The 21,571-nt window shown below is 42.4% G+C and overlaps 2 protein-coding genes across 3 annotated transcripts; both read right to left on the minus strand.

Annotated features, from left to right (window-relative positions):
• Positions 1–388: 388 nt before the first annotated feature.
• Positions 389–7,507, minus strand: NUP42 (nucleoporin 42). Its single transcript, XM_078594067.1, has 8 exons — positions 7,350–7,507; positions 4,696–5,089; positions 4,289–4,383; positions 4,083–4,156; positions 3,863–3,943; positions 2,697–2,775; positions 2,390–2,461; positions 389–2,056 (listed from the first exon to the last, which is right to left on the minus strand). The coding sequence occupies exons 1-8, from the start codon at positions 7,435–7,437 to the stop codon at positions 1,641–1,643; spliced, it is 1,299 nt and encodes a 432-aa protein (XP_078450193.1). The 5' UTR covers positions 7,438–7,507; the 3' UTR covers positions 389–1,640.
• Positions 7,508–10,158: 2,651 nt separating this feature from the next.
• Positions 10,159–21,288, minus strand: LOC144718657 (phytanoyl-CoA dioxygenase, peroxisomal-like). Of its 2 annotated transcripts, none has more exons than XM_078594081.1 (9): positions 21,125–21,288; positions 19,272–19,333; positions 18,238–18,348; positions 17,413–17,581; positions 16,245–16,326; positions 14,677–14,858; positions 13,405–13,554; positions 11,704–11,838; positions 10,159–10,779 (listed from the first exon to the last, which is right to left on the minus strand). In XM_078594081.1, the coding sequence occupies exons 1-9, from the start codon at positions 21,167–21,169 to the stop codon at positions 10,726–10,728; spliced, it is 990 nt and encodes a 329-aa protein (XP_078450207.1). In that variant the 5' UTR covers positions 21,170–21,288; the 3' UTR covers positions 10,159–10,725. The 2 variants fall into 2 exon arrangements, with proteins under 2 accessions (XP_078450207.1, XP_078450217.1); XM_078594091.1 differs by having other exon boundaries at positions 20,648–21,178.
• Between the last annotated feature and the right edge of the window lie 283 nt (positions 21,289–21,571).

Consider the following 21,571-nt stretch of genomic DNA (forward strand, 5'->3'; position numbering starts at 1 on the left):
AAACAGATGGTGTATGTTTTGCACCACAAGTCATCCTCTTGAATGGGAGAATATGGCAATAGCAGAATTAACATTTATGTACTCAGGAAAGCCTCAGTATCAGTTCTTTCAGGATGGACCTGACAGGTTTGTGCAGTCGGCAAGGATTGCTCTATCTTTGAGAAACTTGGGGGTACATTTTCAAATCTAGACAATGACGTAGCACAATGGCTTTCTCTTGCAAATTACATCATAGACTCCCTAATGTTCAGTGAGGCAGATGTGCATTTCCATGGTTAATACATGAGCGTTATTAATTGGGGAGGTTGCTGGATTCGGACTGAACCATCTGCAATAATCAATGAACACACTACCGCGAGGCCATATCACCGACAGCACAAGCAACATGTACTTTCCAAAATGTTTTAATGGTTCTGATATATATAAAACTTAAGATCCTTATACCAAACTTTCCTCTACTGAATTCTGTTGCCATCTATTAGAATCTGAATTTAAACAGATTTGAAACAAGTGCTTATTAGAAAATAAGACTCACAACTTCAACAATTCGGCATATATTAACGATTTAAAAGTTAGGAATTCAATAATAAACTTAAGTGTACAACAATTCCAACAACTGTTGAACACAAACATGACAAAATGTACAGCCCACATGCTCCCAGTCAATCCACCAGTCAAACATGAAAACTTGGGTCATGAAACCTTAACATCATTGTTCATAATACCACCTTGGAACAAAAAAAATTCACAGGTTTCCCTCAAATTTACAAAAGGGATGCATTCTTCAAAGAACAAACCAAAACGAAATTTAATTTAAAAAGTAGGTACGTTTCAGTCATTTCAACTAACCTAAAAATACACAACTTTTTACAAAACATAAATAATAAAGATTGAGTAATAATTAATTGGAAACCAAAATTAACCTTTTCAGAGACTCGCCAAAAGATCTGCATGTTGGAATGACTGGAAACATGGTGTGGAGGCATTACTGTTGCACTGTAGGGATACCGTGACACTGTCGCTGATGGATTACAGCCTCCCGGATGGTTCCTGTTTGATCTCATGTTGCATTAAATATGAAATTTTGGTAACACGGAAATTTTATTTTGTTAAATTATGTAAATTATAAAGTGTCCCTAATTTGTCAATTGTTTCAACATGAAATGTCAAACGTTCGTAAAGCGAAAGATACCTGTATAACATTTCTGGAAAAGGCCAATCTGCTTTACATTGGCCACTTCCTGAATGTTAAGTCTCATTTTGCTAAAAGGCGGTGATGATAATGAGTTACCGGTTGTTTATGTACTTGTATCAAACTGGATGGCTGTCAAAGTGCCTGGCTCACAATGACAAGGCTGAGTTAAAATATCCGGTTGAGGGATAGGCTTAGCCCATCTTCCTTCCTAGGTATCAAATTAAATCGCTAAAAAAATATTTGGAGGTGGCTGTAGAATGCCCATCACTGGCTTGGACTGACAATGAAGATGAGTTGTACCACAGGATTCATTGAGTTATGGGGACATACTCCTAGCTTCTGGTACAATGACTAAAGCTCCAATTTCTATAATTTGTAAAATTCACAGCAGAGTGGGGAAAAATATCCATGCCAATGCAATTACTCATGGAGTCTTGACTTCAATTTAAATGGAAATCCTGAGAAGCCCCGGGGTGGGCGGCTTGAGTGGGATCTTGGTGAACGTGAACTTCTTTGCCTGGAACTGCTGCAGATCTCTCTGTGTCAGCTCCTCATTGGGTGTGTGCAGCTCCCCCACTTTGAAGGCCACAGAACTGGTAGGGGTTGTTGCCAATGACAATCCTGCTCCTTTGTCTCCAGCAGCTGGCAGTGAAAAGCTAAAATTCGCAGCCTGGATTGCTGGTTGGCTGGCCACCATGGGTGAGGGCTGTGTGTTGGAGGGCAATGAAAAGTTAAAGCTGCTTGCGGATGTGGAGGATCGGGCAACTTCAAAACCTTGACTTGATCCTGCGATTGCTGGCATCCCAAATGCAGGTGCTGCACCAGTGGCAAACCCGCTGTCTGTGCCGCTTTCTCCAAAACCTACACACGGTCAACATGATTAGTAGTATATTTTTTGACATTTAATTCTGGTTTGATTGGATTATTTTGGGGGCGAGTCACCAAAATGCTGGTGGGCATGCAGATATTTTAAGCAGTTTCATTCCAAAGACATTACCGAAATCGAATGTGAAGATCACTTTAAAATAATTTTAACATTTTTTAACCAGCTCTCTGGGCCACTTGGCGATGCATTCCATCCCAATGTTATGGAGTGCCCGGTTGTCAACAGGATGTTACACATTTGACCAGAAATTAGAAAGTAGCTTTCCAATGATTAATATTTCGAGAAAATATAGAAAAACACGAACTCACCTAAAGACTGCGAATTGCTTGTGAAAGTTGGCCGAGAAGATGCAGGCTGTGAAAACCCTACCAATGCTAACCCTACAAATGCACAAATATAAAGTTTAAGCATGAAATAAAAACAGCTAAAGTTTATGTTTTTATGCCAAAGACTACAATTTTGATGTAACAAAAAAAAAGTTTGATTATATACGAATAAATATTAACATCACTGCCATATGCAACTTCAGTCAAAAAGTGAAATGGTAACTTTACACACATGCTTAAAGATAACAAAAATATATATATAATTAAGTGGCCCTATTTCATTCCTTACCCATTGGTTGGTTGAAGCAAGGCTGCGCAGAAATCCCAAATGCTGGCAATGCCTGGGGTTTTTTAATTAATTCAGCAATCTGAAAAGAGCATGCATCAAAAGAGATGTCCATGAATGCTAGAATTGAATAAAACTAACGTTTTTAATATAATTTGTATGACATCACAAGTCAGTTAAATAAGAAACTTGTGCTTTAACAAATTTAATCAACTCAAAAAGTTGTAGAGTTACAAGTAAACTGATTTTATAAAGTATAAAATTAAATTTGTATCGTGAAACACTTGTGCAAAAATGGCTGTAAATGTCCATTCCATGTATCCTCACTTTACCTCAAAGCTACATTTGCTGTCATGACACTACCATAACTTGACAGCACCTACAATTAGCACGGTTGGCTACGTACGGTGCGAAAGGACAACATAAATCCATTTGGGTAAAAGCTTTTGTTTTATGTAAAAAATTATTGCATAATCCAGTCATGTTATTGTACAATACGTCATGGTATTGAAGTGGTTGCTTTGTGGTTTGTGTACTGCACTATGAATCTAACAACCTAGGTTCGATTCCCAACCCTGGCTAACTTCAATGGCGAGTAATATCTGAAACGGTGCTGGGCTATTCACAAACCCACATTGACCAGTGTTGGAAGCATGGTCAACCAATCCTCATGACTGACACAGCGCAGATATATTCATCCAGCAGCAGACTGACAGAGCTGTGTTATACAGTGCATCATACAGTCATGTAAGTGAAGACAGGTTATAATTGAACTGAAAATGCAAATACGGTACATGCACCGTATATCACTTTTGTCAAACTATTGTTGGATGAGAGCTCCCAACACCATGCAGATTGTGGGCGTCATTTGACCATACATTATCACGCTGGACAGTGCATGTTGGTGCAAGTGGGTAGAATATACATGGGAAGATAGTGAAGTAACAATGGATTGTGCTGCTCCCCACAACATAACTACAACAGCCTATAATGTGTTTTAGACATGGTTATCCATGCAAGTACTGTCCAGGCTCGACCCAGCTTAGCTTTCTGAGATGTATCGAGATTGGGTGCATTCCAGGCCGATTTAATCAGACCAACACAATACTTGGGTACATTGAAGATAGAAGTCAAGAATACAGGCTGTATATGCAACTCAAAACACGCACCAGAATATCCCGGGAGTTGGGGTTGGCTAGCTCAGACTTGCGTTGTCGCCACCTCTCCTTTAGCTGTGAGACCATATCCAACTACATGGCAAAAATGTGAAAATTGCATGAGTATTAAAAAAATACAAAACATGACTTCGTAAATATTAGTCCCGACACTGGCACTTATATAAAATTTTGTAACAACATTAATGAACACCATGACATTTACATTACGTACATATTCCTGTAAGTTTGACATTCGATGTTTGTAGTACTCCAAGCGAATCTCTTCAGGTGACAGGTCAATAAAACCTTCAACAGAAACAGCATAAAACAAATTTACAGCCTTAATACCACATCACTTTCTTGTAAAATTATTTGTAAGTCCTCAAACTATTAAATCTACTTTCAAATACGATACTTCAAGTGCCATCATGAACAGACCTGTTATGCAAGCTCTTTCTTTTGTGGGTGCATAGCACGAGAGGTACCATAGCCCTGAGCTCTCCCAATGTTCCATGTCTTTTTTTATGTTAATGCTGTTCACACAACACACAAAACGTAACAGAACCAAAAGCTTGTGATACTGTTCAATTTCAAATGGTAGCCAATGAAATGGTTTTTCCTGTTGATCTTTCAAAATGTTGACAAAATATTCGAAAGTTTTCTAGCAAAATTTACCCTCCAAAATTGCTAATTTTATGTAATCTTTAATAAAAAGACAAAATAATGTCAAATTACAAAGCCAGTTTTAATATGAAATTCCAAAAAACGTTACGCAAGCGATGAAATGCACGAATAACCAATTAAATCAATCCAGCTTTAAATAAGTATGTATGTATCATACATACACAAGTTGAGCGATCTCGTCCACCTCGTCCATTTCACTGTTGGCATTGCTCAGCGCAGAGAATTTGTTTTCAGTGTGTATTCCTCCTGATGAACCACCACTTTTCCAAGTGCTTCCCTGCCAACCACCTCGTTGGCTCTGAAATCCACCGGCACCTCTCCCACCTCGGCCTCCAAAGTCTTCCTCGTAGGCTCCCCTACCGCTGCGACCTCTTTCTCCACCTCCAAACCCACCAACTTGGTTCCTCCCATAACTTGTGCCGTCACTCTCATCATATCTGCCACCGTGGTAGTCGCTCCTGCCTCCTCTGTTATAATTAGGGGTGGGGAGAAGGCCACCACCTCGACCCTGGTGCTGCTGGGGGTTTTGGAACCCGTCTTCTCGGTTACTATATCCTGAAATAATGCATGGGACACAGATGGTGCATTAGTAGATGAGGAACGCATGTTTGGGCAAAAAACAAAGGCTGAACATGTATCCAATTCTGTGAAAACTCCAAACGAAATTTACCTCGTTTATAACATTACATTATGCATAAAGAACAACACAGGACTACAACATGGAATTTGGTCTCTTACAGCATTAAAATATAAACTTTATTGCACTTTGTAAATGTACAAGCCTGGATGAGGGCTTCCCCTCGCCGTGCAGGTCGTTGGACTTTATTTGACAATCTTTAACACCTGTTAGTGGGTTGGTTGGTGAAGGCTGGGAACAAAAACGTGGGAGCAGATAAATACAGGACAGAAAATTGATATTGCTGCACTGCCCTCTGCTGTCCACAAAACGGCCAGCAATAGCTGAACCTGTCGCCTATCCAAGTTGAACACTTTAGCTTTCTAGATTTGACAAGATCTAACGTATTACGGGCGATTTGGTCATAGGTTAATACACTTTGTAGTGGTGCCAAAGTTTGCCGTTCAATCAGTTTCATTGTATGAATTAAAACATTTCACCTGTAAAAATCCCTGGATCGTCAAATGGCATACAAAGCAAACACGTAATGTGGTGTGTATGCTGTACAAACATTACAAGTGTATACTGTGCCAATACATTGTAGTGAAATGCCATTTATATATACGGGGATCAGTATCTCAACAACGCGGACTTCCAACGAGGCGATGAAAATGTATCTACAATCGACGAACGTTGGTTTAGATACAACAGGCACAGTTCAATTGTAAGGTGTTGAGGAAAGCGTAGATTGTGGCGTTACGTGTAATGTTTTTGCTGTGACCTCGTGTAAAGTAGCAACGTCCCTTGTTTAAACGTTTTATTTTCAAATGTTCAATAAGACCAGTGTGCAATATTTTTTTTCTTCCAGATGGGTAACTACGGAGGTGTTAAGTAATGAGAGACTGTGCCAATTAGATGCAAGACGTTAGCAATTATAACAATTGCCAGTTATTCAGTTGCAATGTGCGCTGGTGATGTCAGTGGCGATAAAGGTCGGGCAGTGTCTTTACAATTTAATGAACTTCATAGGGGGGTGGGAAAGGAAAACAAACACTTGAATTACATACTCTGGTTCTTTCGGTAAAGTCACGTAGGTAGGGTGGGAGCGACCAGAAACGTTTAATTATTCACAATAAAGGTTTGTTTTGGGTTAATTCGCGCGAGTAGAAATGTGTCGTAACCCTCCACCACCCGACACGAAAACAAAACGTGGCTCCAATTAGTTTACTACTCCAGCCCACCGGTTGTGTGTTTGGAGACACAAACCCATGTTTCGCGGGCGATTACAAACCAGCTTTGCCAGGCGATTTGTCAGAAACTGTCCCGATTTCCCAGTGGTTTAAACCAAACTATAAATAATGACATCAATTCTACATTTGAAGCTTTCGTGACTGCAAGGATTCATACTCTTAGGTTTTTTCGGTAAAGTCACGTAGGTAAAAAAAAATCACTTTTATTTATATTAATATTATTTTAATTTATTATTATTTATTTTTACCTACGTGACTTTACCGAAAAAACCTAATAAATAATAGTAATAGATATAAAAGTTATTTATTATTTTATTTCTATTATTTGATTTTATTATTAATTTTTACCTACGTGACTTTACCGAAAAAACCTAATAAAAATAATAGTAGAAATAAAAGTGATTTATTATTTTATTTCTATTATTTTAATTCATTATTATTTATTTTAACCTACGTGACTTTACCGAAAAAACCCAAGAGTATAATGACATCAACCAACAGCGGCATTGACGGGCCCCAACAAGTTCTCTTTCATCTTCTTGGTTCTTTCGGTAGTCACGTAGAAGGCAAATAATAATCACATGAGGACGGCTACTTGCGTTGTGGCCGAAACGTCGTGAGAATTTTATTATGTTTCATTTTTATCATTTTCCTTTTACGTGACTTTACCGAAAGAACCAAGAAGATGAATCCCTGCAGTCACGAAAGCTTTAAATCGAAATTTAAGTTCTCTTTCGCCATCTTGCTATCTTCCCGACAACGCGATTGGTCCGCGAGGGTCCACGTGATCCTAACCGACGCGCCTGATTGGTCACACGATTAAAACAATCCTCAGGTCAACCCAAGCGACGGCCCCATGAACGAAACAGCGAAAAAGAAAGAAAAAACTCCGCCGCTGGCTTCGTTCGCTCGCCTGCCCGTTCGCCACGGCGGCGCGACCCTTTACAACCTGATTGCTGCGGCGAAGCCGGGTGCTCGTTCCAGCAGCGATCGCCGAAGCGGCAGAAGCCCTGCAGGAAGAAGCGGCAGATCACCATCGCGGCCGCAGCGTGCGCGTGGATCGATTACTCGATTCCTATTGAATGGAAGTTTGGCGTCGATTCATCGTCTCGCTAGCAATGCACGAATCGAGTCGTGCGGTTTGAATCGATTACCGGAATCATAATATATGGCTAGAGTATTTATTTGATTGAGAACCTGCTTTATTCTAGATTTGAAGCTTTCGTGACTGCAATGATTCATACTCTTAGGTTTTTTTTGGTAAAGTCACGTAGGTAAAAATAAATAAAATTTTTAAAAATAATAATAGAAAAATAATAGAAATAATAATAACTAGCTTTATTACTACCCGGCATCGCCCGGGACTTGGATTCTTGTTTTGGATTAATTCACGGCCTACGCGGAGGGTCGGGGGGATGCGTGAGGTCAGCAGGCACCACACCGCATGCGGGTGACATCACCGCTCACTTGTGACGTCACCGCTCACTTGCCGTGCAAAATATATCCATTAATGCGCCCCCCCCCCCCCCCAAATACAAAAGTCTATTTTTATACTTTTTGCATTGTGTACAGTATGGAAGCTACCCACATGCCAAATTTCAAGTTTGTTGCATATGCTAAACATTTCGAACAGACACACATTCACATATTTCCCTTTTATATATATACTGTACTGGAGGAATCCGATGAGCTATGAATCACTTTTTAATAGATGTCCAGTTATGTGGTGATGGGAATGATGAATGTAACGAATCCCATACACAGTAACATCGATCTAGGCGCACACACGTTGCCAGTATCGAATCGCGTGTGTTGAATACGTTGCCCCAGACTGTGCGTGTCCCCCATATGGCTTAATTTGACCATACTTCACCACGCTGGTCAGTGTGCGTTGGCGGGGACGGGGGGCACACACGTGAGAGAAACTACAGGATAACGATAGATTATGCTGTATAGTAGTCATCTGCATACCTCCATAATAAGAGGTGTTTGGGTTAGATCGCGTAAATGTGTCGTTAAAACCCGCCACCACCCGACACAGCCAATCAGTAAGGGGTTGTCCTGTAAGCAGAACGTGCCAATTCGTCACTAGTACAGCACACCGGTGTGTTGGAGAGCCAAGCCACAACATTTACAATCTGAGAACGACGTTTCGCCAGTTATTACAACTAGCTTCATCAGGCGACAGCCAGATTTGTGGAGAAGTCCACCTGTTTCGTTCCTTAATGTAGAGGCGCAGATGTGTTGATCACGCTCCTGCGCTCTTGCACAATGTGGGGGGGGGGGGGGGTATTACTGAGGCAACGTACATTAAGCATGTGCATTATGCGAGTCTATTGTTGATTCAAATATCCGTACCAACGGTAATGCCCTTTGTAGGCATGCATTTAAATAATATATTATTTGATGATTCGCTTCCACGCAGCACTAAGGCGGTAGCTATCCGAACGGTTCAAGTTATTTTGATTTCTTTCAATTCCGATAGATTCTCTAATTAGTCTTGGCCAGTAGTTGATAGTTTTGCACAAAACTTCAACATTATCAAAATCAATTGAGTGTCCTTGTTGGCACGCGTGTTCTGCTACTGCTGACAGTTGTATTTGGGATAATTTAATATTTCTCTGTTCTTTTAGTCTCGTGATCATTCGTCCTGTTTACCCAACATAACATTTACCACACGTACACACCTTCTGTTGATAGCTTCGGTAATACATCTTTTGTACCAGATATTAATCTGCATACCTCTTGACTTAAAGCTTTCGTGACTGCAGGAATTCATGTTCCAAAGAATATCTGTATACCTGTCAACCCCTTATCAGTGCCTACCTTATTACACACCAATTCAGACCTTATTGGTCACCCCATGCCCTGATAAATCTCAACGTTCATCCTACAATGTCTCATCACAAGGGAGAAACAAAAACAAATAGGCAACTCTTTGTGCCCGTACTGAAACGGCTGTACGCCTCATGGACTTTAAAACTCAATTTCCCTGTACAAGAATACGGGTAATCCGTATGGGTTGTCAGGTATGCATCTGCACTGGCTACAACGCGCCCAATCTCTCGTCAGATGTGGAAAGCCAAGCGGGGCTTTTTGGAGCCGTGGTTTAGCGCTTGGATGCAGATACCACCACCCATTCTAGGTAATGGCCAGCAGAGAGCAGTGCGGGAGAATGCATTGTTTGGAACAGCGGTGGGCCGATTACACGAAGCAATGTGTGATCCATTCTTGGTGAATCTCAACGGGCTCCGCGATTCACCCACCAGCAAGCTATGACCAACAATTACCTGGATGGATTGAACCCTGTAATTTACCGCGTCCTTGTACCATATATTTGGAGTAGAATTTCCTTTATTTTTAGTTTAGGGGAATTTCAATTTGCCAACAGCCGCAACAAAAATTGTGCGCTTATGTCGGGGTCTGTTCCGATTTGTCCTAAAATACACAAAAACCACCCCGATATTTTGTGATCCACCCGTGTATCGAGTAATTGAATTGCGTAGGGGAATCGTTATGCCCAATCGACGTCTGGTAAGGGAAGTTTCTGCATGTGAATGAGTGTACAGTTTTGTAAATTCAAGCAGAGTTGCGAGTTCGTACTGGACCTGCTATAAATGCTTTATTTGGCCTGTTATAATCTGTACTTTAAATAAAATAATTACACAATGTATCATGCAAACCCGCGTTCTCGTGTTTTATGTTACATTTTCTCTTCATTATTTGAATCGAATTTCACATTGTAAAATAACTGCAACTTCACGTTTGAATTTTTATTTATTTCAATCACAGCAGCCAAAAACTGTTCAAAAACGTCCAGCAGCATTGCTGCTGGCAGTGTAATAGATACGACCATGAGAGTTAATGCCATTGTTGAATTTCAAATACAGTATATACTTGGAAAAATAGAAGTGCATTGGACGAAGCAGTAAGAGAAGTGTTGTCACCTGCAGGATTGTGGTTGAACAGTGTGGATTAGACAAAACAGTTCAGCAGAGCGAGTTCTCAGCATTGGTGGATAATTCAATGAGCGAAAAGTTAATGGGAACAGCAACCATGGTAAATTGTAAAATAAAAGGTGGTGTCGCTATACTCACTGGTTCACATACACCCTTCACTATAATGGCCTTTTTTTATTGTGACAAGTTATCGAATTGCTAAAGGGGGTGAATCGTGATATTCCTACGAACAATATGATGCTCAGAAAGCTATGCAATGCTCGTGGCTGTCTTGATGGGCTGTGGGCTGTGGTGGGGTTTTTGAGAGCAGTTTTAAGAGAAAGCACGAAGCATAAGCCACAGCAAACCCAGGGGCTGTTGGCAGCATCACAGTTGCAGTCTCTTTCCCTTCACCACCTTTGCCTTTAAGTTCCATATGTCCTGCAAAATCAGTGCATACGTACAGTTAAATTTCCAGGGTTAAACATGCTATCAAACTGATATACGATTACAGTGGTAACAAATTTAATTAATAAAATGCATAAGCATACACGTGAAATATCTAGCTCAGATTAACAATCATGGATATTTGTATACTTTTTGGTTTCATCAGTACCCCTCAGTTGAAGAGATATCACTACTTTCTGCTCTCTTGTGGGTGCACATTGATGACATCACACCACCTATTAAAGTCACAAGACTGAAGGACAGTTTCACAATTCTAGCAACTGCCTGACGATGCTGGTTGTAGTTATTAGCAAAACGTCATGCCCACTTGTTGTACGTCATGAGACTGCTCTCCAATACACCAGTGTGCTGAAGCAGTAATAAATTGCCACATTTGCTCACATGACAACTTTGTTAATTGGCTGTGCCAGGTGGTGGAGGGTTTATGACACACATTTTACTTAAGCACTCTGACACAAACATTTCTTATGAATCATATTGATCACAAAAGCCTAGGTGTTAAAAGATATTGCAGGTTTGATAATAACCGACTGTGGTGACTGATATCGTTGTACACTGTAGCAGTAACAACTACTATGACCCAGGATTCTCTTTAATATGAAACTACTGGTTTCTGGAATCTTACCTGGTTATAAAGGCAATCCATATCTCCTTAACCTCTACTGCCCTGATAGTCTGGAACTGCCTTCTCAAACTTAACTTGTGAAACTGCCTTCCACTCAGCCATCCATGCTGTCAATTCCTGGCCCTGTTCAATTCCATGCTCAATAATAATGCCTGTTAATGTACATAATCTTAAGGACCGGTCACATTTAGATGCTATATATATATTCACATTGTATTGTATTTAATCTGCAACGAGTAATAGCGATATAAAACGTATAAAAGAAAACTTACTCGAAGGGAGATCTTTACATCTTTGCCCATGACACGCCGAGCCATCTCAACGAGCTCCTCCTCGATGTTCTCCTGACTTGTGCCCTTTACATCAATGTAATGACACTGGCTGCTTGCAAAGTGGCAGGAGATGGACTGTGATGGCAGAGGACAACATGCCATGCAGGATATTAGTCATTAGAAAATGCAATTTCATGTTATATTCAGCCCTTTGTCAATCCACTGACAGGTGAAGGCCTCCTCATGCCATGTTAATCATGGGGATTGTTTGACCAGACTTCACCACGCTGGTCAGCGCAGGTTGGTGAAGGGAAACGAGACGACCAGGTAATATTTCACTCACCACTTATGTTAGCCGTGGTTAGGAATCAAACTGAAGTTGCCGGGTTCATAGCATAGTGTGATAACCACTGCACAAATGGTCTACGCCAAGAAAACATCCTCCGTTAAATACACAATGGGCTTTCAAGAAAATGCTTTCAAACTACTTTACTTCCATACCATCTAAAACTGCTTCTTCTTCTGAGCGTTTGACCCACTCGGTGGGGTCTGCTTCCCAAGTCCTCTCTCTCCCGTCTTTGATCCATCGCCACCTCTACGGTAATACCGCACGCTCTCAAGTCCTTGTTGACAACTTCTCGCCATGTCTTCTTCAGTTTCTCCCTCCTTATCTTTCTCTCAACTTTTATGGTCTGCAATTTTTTTCTAAATGTAGTCTTCCAACCTTCTGGCCACAAGCCGGAACAATATCTGAGTCTATTCTCACTCTACCTCTCCTCTACTACCTTAACACGGTGTCTCACTTCTTCATTTCCCACATCTTCTTCACCAACAACCCGAAGAACCCCGAGCCCCTCACGGGGCCCCCGTTATATCCGCCCGGGCTGGGGCTGGCTCCGCCCCTCGCCCCGCCCACCTTCTAGATCTCTCGAGCTCTTTCCTGAAGGCTCCCGAGAGCTCCTTTATACCACGTGATCACCCAGCGGCCCCCGTCCACCGGTGGCCCCCCTCCAATATCATCCGGTCACGTGTCGGCAGGTCAACCAGCGTATCATGCCCCAACGTAACACTGGCTGGCTGACACTCTCTCTCGCTCCCTCACCGGGAGCCCGCACTGCACACTGTACGTGGTGCCTCTGCGCTAACCAGCGCTCACCCAAGCCCCGCTAGGGCTGGTACTACGCCCAGTAACCGGGCTGCACATAACGACAACATATTATCTGCCGTGGCCTCGCAAGCCCGGCACCGCAGTGACATTCAGTCACTACACATGCACACTTGCCTAATTATCATCCTGTACACATTCATTTACCACAAACAACTACATTCATAATAAATAAAAAGTGCAAAAAGACTAAAAACTTAACGTTTTGTCCAAGTATAACCTTCAGTGAATCGCATCAATTACTCAATTTTTTTCCATTAGCTTTTATTGGTTTGAGTTCCATTTCTGGCCACAATTAACATCAGTGATGATATCTGAACCAACTCAGGGCATGGCCTCTTTACCAACCTCCACTGACCAGTGATGCTAAGTTTGGTCAAACAACCCCCACAACCCACATGGAATGGAGTGGCCTTCATTCAGCAGTGGATAGACAAAGGTCTGAAAAATGCAAAATAAATATTTATCATATTGCAGCCAGAACTGGGACATTACTATTGCCAGCTGATTAATCTCATACACACACTCACACAAACCTTGCGGAAACCGTTAGTGCGATTCATGCCAGAGCCATGGATCAGTAGAGGGTGAAAGAACACGGTGTCACCCTTTTCCATCGACAGGTGAAAGCGCGGGGCTGTTGGATCAAAGTCTCGCAACCCAAGGTACAGCTTATTCACACCTCCCTGTGCATACACACAAACACACACAAAAACAAATACATGAATGCTTATGTCATTGGAATTGATCAATTGTTTGATCTCTCAGTTCTACTAGTGAGTAGTGATAACATAGCAATGTGCTGTGGAGTGTTATACTTGCCTGGGGATAGTTTCAATAAAACCTGAGGGTTTTTGGAGGCAACTTTCCAGTAGATACCATTTGTATGGCACAATGTACCATTTGTACTTGCTAAGGTCAGGAAAGCAAACTGATATCATGCGTAGCTGGCAAATTGGTTGTCAACACCAAGCAGTATTCTGTGTAGAAGGGCCAATGAGCTTCATTACAAAACCGTAAAATGGCATCAACATTTCACAATGAGGCCAAAATACTAAGAGAACTACCCGTTTGCTTCTCCACATTTTTACGTATTATTAGGTTTTGGCTGCGAGGTGGCAAGAAATGGTAGTATGGCAATAGACTCTTGAATCTAATCGTGCGGAGTTTTGATTATTACCTGCCTGGAAGAGAGCCTTAATAATTAGTGAAGCTTTGCTTGGTTAATAAAGGATATTCACTAATGAATAATTAAGAAAAAATAAGTGCACATTAAAACATGGCCACTGATGAAGAAAATGAAAGAAAATCTTAAAAGTGTGCAAAGAAGCAGAGGTGGAGTTCCTATGAGAGATAGAAAGAGAAACATAAAAAAAAACATGCACAGGTTAAATAAATCGTATTGACGTGTTAATAATATACTTTTGAAAAAACAAAAATCGTATTGACTATTTTAAAAAAGAGTGGGCTTGGGCAGGACACATCACTCAAAGAGATGATGGCCAAAGTGGTGGCCAAAGTGGTGGTCAAAGTGGTAGCCAAAGGAAGGTACGCACCCGAGAGGACGTCCACCAACAGAGATAGAGCGATCAAATCGGCTCGTGTTCAGTGGCAAGATGGATTGTTGTATGGAAAGACCACAATGGATGGCAATGGATTGTGTTGACTTTTATTCAGCAGCGGATAGATTATGGCTGACTGCAATGCATTAGCAATAACGAAATAAACCTGTATTAATCATTTGCTTCCTGGAGAAATTGAGTTGCTCGAGCAAAACGGCCACTGTGGACGCAACAAACACATCCCACCTCCCACTCTGGGTACGCGTGAGGCTTGAGGTCTCCCTTGTGTGTGCCGGGGAGGACCACCAGGGTGCCGTTCTCTCGGTCGATGTGCTGCATGGCAGTCCAGGAGCACACGATGCGCTCTGCAGGCCGGAACGGGAAGAAGTGGAGATCCTGGTGCAGTGGATGTCGCGAAGACTTCTGGCCTGCGGAGATAGAGATAACCTCAAGGTCAAACTAACAAAGCTGTGCCACGGAGATTGTTATCACTCGGTGTGTACTTATTCTATGACCACATCACCTAAAAATCAAATCACTCGAAATAACTAATTGGCCACAAGATCCAACCACCCAAAGTACATCTGACCTCATCATATCTCACAAGATACGTAGGGTTGAGCCTGGATAGTGCATGAAAGGACGAGCACCACGCATAAAACAGGTGTTGTAGGCTGTTGCGGGATTATGTTGTCAGTGCAGAGGATTTGCAGAAAAATATTCCATTGTTGTACTGTACTATTCTCCAACATCTATGTGCCCTGGTTTCACCAACATACACTTGCTAGCCTGGTGAGGTATGGTCAAATAATCCCCACGACCCAGCAGTGGTTTGACAAAATGGTTGTACATGTACACATGTAATGATAACCCTCCTTCAGTGATCCGATACATTCTCCCAATTCAGGCTAATATAATTTGAAGGAATCATCTTTTCACATCACATTTTTGGGAATCTTGTGTATCATGTTTCTCCTGATTTTTTGCCTCATTTGCAATTGTGTTTACTCTAATACCTCAAGTATAACATTTGTAAACAATTGGCATATAATTTGCATTGAATCTCCAATCAAAACGTAAACGTATTTGTATTGTATGTGTAGTGACATATAATGGGTCACTACGGGACCTAGCGCCAGTTACTGATAGAGGGGAAATGGGAGTGGAGAAGCCCTCTCTGCCAGTAGGACATGCAAATCCATGAAACGGGTCCCTCGGGGGCGTAGTTCTGGTGGCTGGCAGAGAGGGGACATCTGAGGACGTAGCAGCCCGGTTGGCTGGCAAGGGCACGTGATAGGCCAGGGTGAGGATTGGGCCAAAGATGACAGGGACATGTGGGGTATGGCCCAGACCCTTCTGGTAGGTTCCAGAAGGGTGCGTGGCTGAGGACGGAGCCAGGCCACGCTGGGGAGCATAAAAGGGAGGTCCCGAGGCTGGGTCGGGGCTGTCTGCTGAAATGGAGTCCTCCGTATTACGTCTTCCCCTGGGTCTTCGGTCTTCGTGCTCGGCAAAGTGGGTCAGTCAGGTAGTGTGCCGACTGTCCTGACCCGGTTTATGTAGTTATCCCGTTGTGGTCCATAGAATAAACGTGTTGCCTCCTGAGTTAGTGTGTGTCTCTCAGTGAACCCATCACATATGTAATTTGTTTCTGTGATCGCTGCAGCCACTAGGGGTGCTACATTCACCACAATAAAAAAATGCTTTTTTAATCAAATCGCGACGCCAAATTATGTCAGTTCACCAAATAGCATTTGCAGAAAATGGTAACATTAAGGAATGAATCATGATGGGTAAAACATATTTTAGCCTTATACCAGGATCGGGCGGCTTGTTGATGAGCATGCTGTGAACAGCCATGATGTCCGGCCCTGTGAAGGACTCCACATACTGCAGCATCTGCACATAGACGGATATTGGATGTCAGGGGCTGGTGGTGTGAAACGACTCGGGTTGTTACTGCATAGGTTTTGGAGTTTGTGCTATACAGCTCTCCGATGCGTTTTCAGGTTGTAACCAGGGGTGGAAATGGGTCAGAACGAAAAGGTTCCTGCGATCCAGAATCAACCAGGAGCAAGTGTGGCGGCGGGTAGTCTATGCATATATATAATTTGTAAGTGTCTGTCCATCACTCTCTGGATCTCCAGAACGTTACATGGGACAAAAACATGAATGCAAATTAACATGTTGCTAAAACAGGCAAAGCATTTTAAGTTATTAGTCAATCTCACGTCCCCAACCCCCCTTGCGCTCAGGCTCAGTTGATACGATCCAGATTTGACGTTTTGCTCCACGTGCTTCTTCAGGAAGTGATGAAATTGAAGAATCTCTCAGCACGTGGAGCAACATGAAACCCGGAAACACATCCAACAATTCAAGTTGTTATCTCTCAAGAATGAAAGCTTTTCATGCATGGAATATTATATCTACGTTACATTTAAAAATCTATATCATTATCAGTGTTTTAATGTGATATTGGATTCACTAGTCAGACAATATGGATTTAAATGCAATAAAAGGGAAATATTGGCATGAGCTTCTAATATAAATGTAAAAAAAGGGAACGTTTTATTTGTTAGAGAACAAAACCAGATATCACAAAACATATTTTTAGATCCCTTAAAGTGATCTCTAACAGACTATGGGGCAGAACATGCCCACTCACCTTGTGATAAGAGTAATGTTCATTGCATGACAGTCAACTTTACAGAATCGAGCCAAATTAATTGCAGAAACAAATTTCATATGGTAATTTTTAAGACCACCACTAAACTTGAGAACCCGATTTATTCCCAGGTGGTTGCTTGGATGAGAACCCAGGATCTCAGGGAGGCCACCTCAGTACTCTGACCTCTGAGCCACCTGGCCACCTCATATTAAGGGAATATTTTGCCAAGATGTTTTTATAAGCAGCCACACATATTTTTGCTAGTTTTTTTTCCCAGTGCAACAATCACATTTGGAAATGAAAAGGTGTCAGTCTACCTCTGGAAGCTGGCAGTACTGAAAGAGAATGGGGTCCTCTTGAAAGTCCTGGACCTTGGTGACGGAAGTCTGATCTTGAGCGACCTTGGACTTGGCGATGGCTATGTCTCGCATGATCGTTATTGCTGGGACGGTGACCTCCCGCCGGCAAATCCTCTCAAAACGATCCCTTTCAACGCACACCGTTACAACCAGTGTATAATTTCAGCCGGAAGATTCCGAACAACTGCACGGTAATTATTCTGACACTCCACATACATTTCGTCTTTTGTACTGTAATTTGTGCATAGGATTACAGCAAATTGTTTTAACTTGACATGCGTTTACATTAGCCATGCAACCAGGGACAGATTTAGGTATGTTTTCCCCTGGCACATTAGAGCAGAAAAACCCACCCAATCTTCATTGCCCCAACCATACATACACACACACAAAATCCACAGCTTCGTCTACTACGATGCACTCCAATTAATAAATCCATAACGTGAATGAACAGTGCCACTTTTCTTCATAAGAAATGAAATGCATATTTTTTTCGTGGGCCCCTCTGAAGGTTTGGCCAGTGAACAAATGTGCCATTTACCCCCAATGTTGATGCATTGTCTCGATTGGTGATGCGATGCTATTAAATAATCTTCATACCTACAAAATATTTGAAACACAAATAATAAATATTTACATGCACGATTTGATTTGTTAAATGCCTAATTTACAGCATGACAAGTGACTTTAGATATACTCTCGTTCAATGTGGCTTAATATCACGTCTAGCAAGTTTTAATTCATGTTTTATGTTAAAAAGCATATTCACAGAATTGTAATAACCTGTATCTCTCCAGGTCTTCATCTGTCACCAGCCCCTTGATGACAATAAATCCATTGTCTTCATAGAAGGCTCTCTGCTCTGGTGTCAGAATCCCATTGTCCAAAGTGTACCTTGCCAGAATCATTGTGAAAAAAAAATTCAGTGTGTGCATTTTCTTAGCAATAATCATGTCTGTACATATACCGCACTTTGTCAAGCCACTGTTGGTGCAGCAGATCTCCACAGCATGTGGATCATGGGGGTTAGATGACCAAATTGACCATGCCAGTCAGTGAGGGAATGTAATTTTAGAATCTTATACGGGAGCATAGACATGCAGTACATCAACTGATTTTTCTGCACTGTCTTCTGCTGCTCATCAGATAGACCCAAAAGCCTGTGACAACCTGTTTGCACATGTTGAGCCATCCAAAACACTCCAGGCTCAACTGTCTTCCGAGATCTGATGAGATTCGGTACATTCCATGTAATTTCGTCATTTGCAGCAATAATTACTTATTTAATATCAAGGGTGTGATTCAGTTTTTGGAGGCCTATTAATTCAGGCATAGCATCATGATGTGTTTTTCATTCGCCCTGAAAATATGGTGTGCCCCACTAAAATCAACAGGCCCTGTGCAAATATGTAAATTACAACCCAACATGTGATTATTTTAGGTGTTTATCCAAGTCAATGCCAACTTGCCCATCCACGAAAATCTATGAAAATGACAAAACCACCACGTCAACTTTCACAAATCATTCTTACACACAGCCAGAGCCCATGTAAATTTGGGCTTTGGCACCTCTAATAAAAAATGGCAATTGCTATAAACATAACTTCAGCATTTTCTTGCTGTGGTTGTTCCACCTGATGAAGATTGCTTGTGTTGCGATCGAAACGTTGTGATGTTTTATTTTATTTCTACCTACGTGACTTTACCGAAATAACCAAAGAGTATAACTTATTACGTAAATATATTACTTTTAAGGCAATGTTATTGACATAGATTTATAAGTTGGTATTCATCTGCCATATGTGAGAGATGCCAACCTGAACTTGGATGAGGGGCCGTGTTGGGATGTCACCGCACCTTGTGAAACAGGATTTGGGCTCTGAGGACCGTGTTAAGGAAAATGAACAAATGTAAACAATGTTAAACGTAAACAATTTTGAGGCAGGCCTCAGCAGATTTCCCCTTTTTCACCTGAAGATGGTTGCTTGTATTGTGATCGAAACGTCGATATATATTATTTTTTCTACTTACGTGACTTTACCGAAAGAACCAAAGAGTATGAATTCCTGCAGTCACGAAAGCTTAAAATCAAGAGTAAACAATTTTGATAAATACACCGACACGAAGGTTGCCAGCAACACAGAATGGTTTTAGATCTGTACTTTGTAAACTTTGCATTTTAAACCATATCTGAAAAATGATATCAAGTTGGTTATTTCAAGATCTTACGGAGCACCAATTCTTGGTATGGTGTACAGTAAAACCTTGGATTGCGAGCATAATTCGTTCCGGAAACGTGTTTGTAATCCAAAGCACTCGTATATCAATGCACTCGTATATCAGTTGTGATCACGTGACGCTCGGCAGACAAAGCATATACGTACTACTCGTATTGCAAGACCTCGCTCGTTTATCAAATTAATATTTATTTAAAAATTTTGCTCGTCTTGCAAAACACTCGCAGACCAAGTTACTCGCAATCCAAGGTTTTACTGTACTAAGGTAAAGGTTTAGGGTAAGGGTTGAGGGTTTATGCTCAGGGATAGCAGTACCTAAGACTGATTATCTTGCCACAGACAAACACATTCCTGTGGAGGGGGAGCTGGTAGGAACGTTGGGTTGCTCGGTCAAAGGCCAGGGTCAACGGCGGCGTGGTGTATTCCGCAAATATAGCCGACTGTGAGGGCAGGCACAAGCCAGCGTGAGTAGGTTAAACGTTGAGTTTTATAAGGGCACCACAGGGTGACCACCCCCTCCCCACCCAGCCCCCCCACCCAGCCCCTCCCCACCCTCCTCACCCATTTTTTGATGCACGACGGATGGACACAATAATCCCGTGGGCTGGTGTAACCAAGAGGTTCCTACCAATATTAACGACGTATACCGAGGTACCACTGTACTTATTTTTATAGACCGCGCTGCGATGATTGGGCTAAAATCAACCTACCGGGATTCATCACAAAAGCAACGTTTACATTTCGTATCGTCGTCCGAGCACAGCGCCACCCGGTCGGACTTGTTTTTAATCGTGGTCTGGCTCAACTTTGGCTATACAAGTACATTTAACAGGACGGTTCAACCTTATAGAATGTGTGTATGTAACGTATGAATACAATGCAGTTACAACAAGACAGGCGTCCCTGTTGCAACCCGACCAGTGTTGTCAAATCAAAAAGTCAGTGGCATCGTTTACTTGGCATGGGCCCTGGCGCAAGCGATGAAACGAGGGGCCCCCCTCTCCAATTTCCCCCCTCTCCTTGTCGCTTGTACAATTCCTTAGGTCCCTCCGGTCCGGGAGTCCCGGCGCAGTAGCAACGCCTGCACACTCGACAACTACGCCACTGCCACAAGAACAGTCACTGCACAATGAACATTCCGTAAAAAGCACCGCACATCTCAACAACAACCACCGCGCAGAGCTTTGAATTCCACCGATTAAATGAGCCAATTTAAGCACACACCATCGCTCAAGAGAGCAGCGTGGCTATGAAGTGCGCAAGCGATGGCCAGCGTGCCCTTTGCTCTAGTCACGCCATGCCCGAAGAGCCACCACCAGCACAGTAAACAAGGCTGGAATGTTGGGCCAACTTTGGCCCCAACGGTTCAGTGTCTCCTGGGGCTGCTTGTCGCCACAACGTTGGCCAGCGTAGCAGCGTCTGCAAAAGGATACGGGGCGGAGATGGCCCAGGAACAGGCGAAGTCGCTGCTCCGCCATCGTCGGCGAGAACGAACACGGGCGGGTGCTGCGTTCCAAGTCCAAAATCCCGTGGCGTCAACTTCCTCCCTGGCAGGGACGTATCGGCAGCTGCGCAGCACGCAGTGGGTGGGATCCCACCAGCCAATCGGTGAATAACCCGACCCCCTCCCCCCCCAAAAGGGCAACTTAAGTTTGAGTAAATTTTTGTTTGCTGCAATGATGACCCCGTTTGGCAGATTTCCGGCTTTATTACAAGGGAGATATACGTGGTGCGTGCGCACAGCGGTAACAAAACAAAGACAAAAAACATAAATACATACCTGTCAATAGCTTGTGTTGCAGTCGAAACGTTCTGAGAATTGTATTGGTTTATATATGTACTAGCAGAAGTAACCGGCGTTGCCCGGGTGAAAAATATAT

Source organism: Lampetra planeri, chromosome 1 (genome assembly GCF_965212315.1).
Source record: "Lampetra planeri chromosome 1, kcLamPlan1.2.h2, whole genome shotgun sequence".
In the NCBI taxonomy this organism is placed as follows: domain Eukaryota; kingdom Metazoa; phylum Chordata; class Hyperoartia; order Petromyzontiformes; family Petromyzontidae; genus Lampetra; species Lampetra planeri.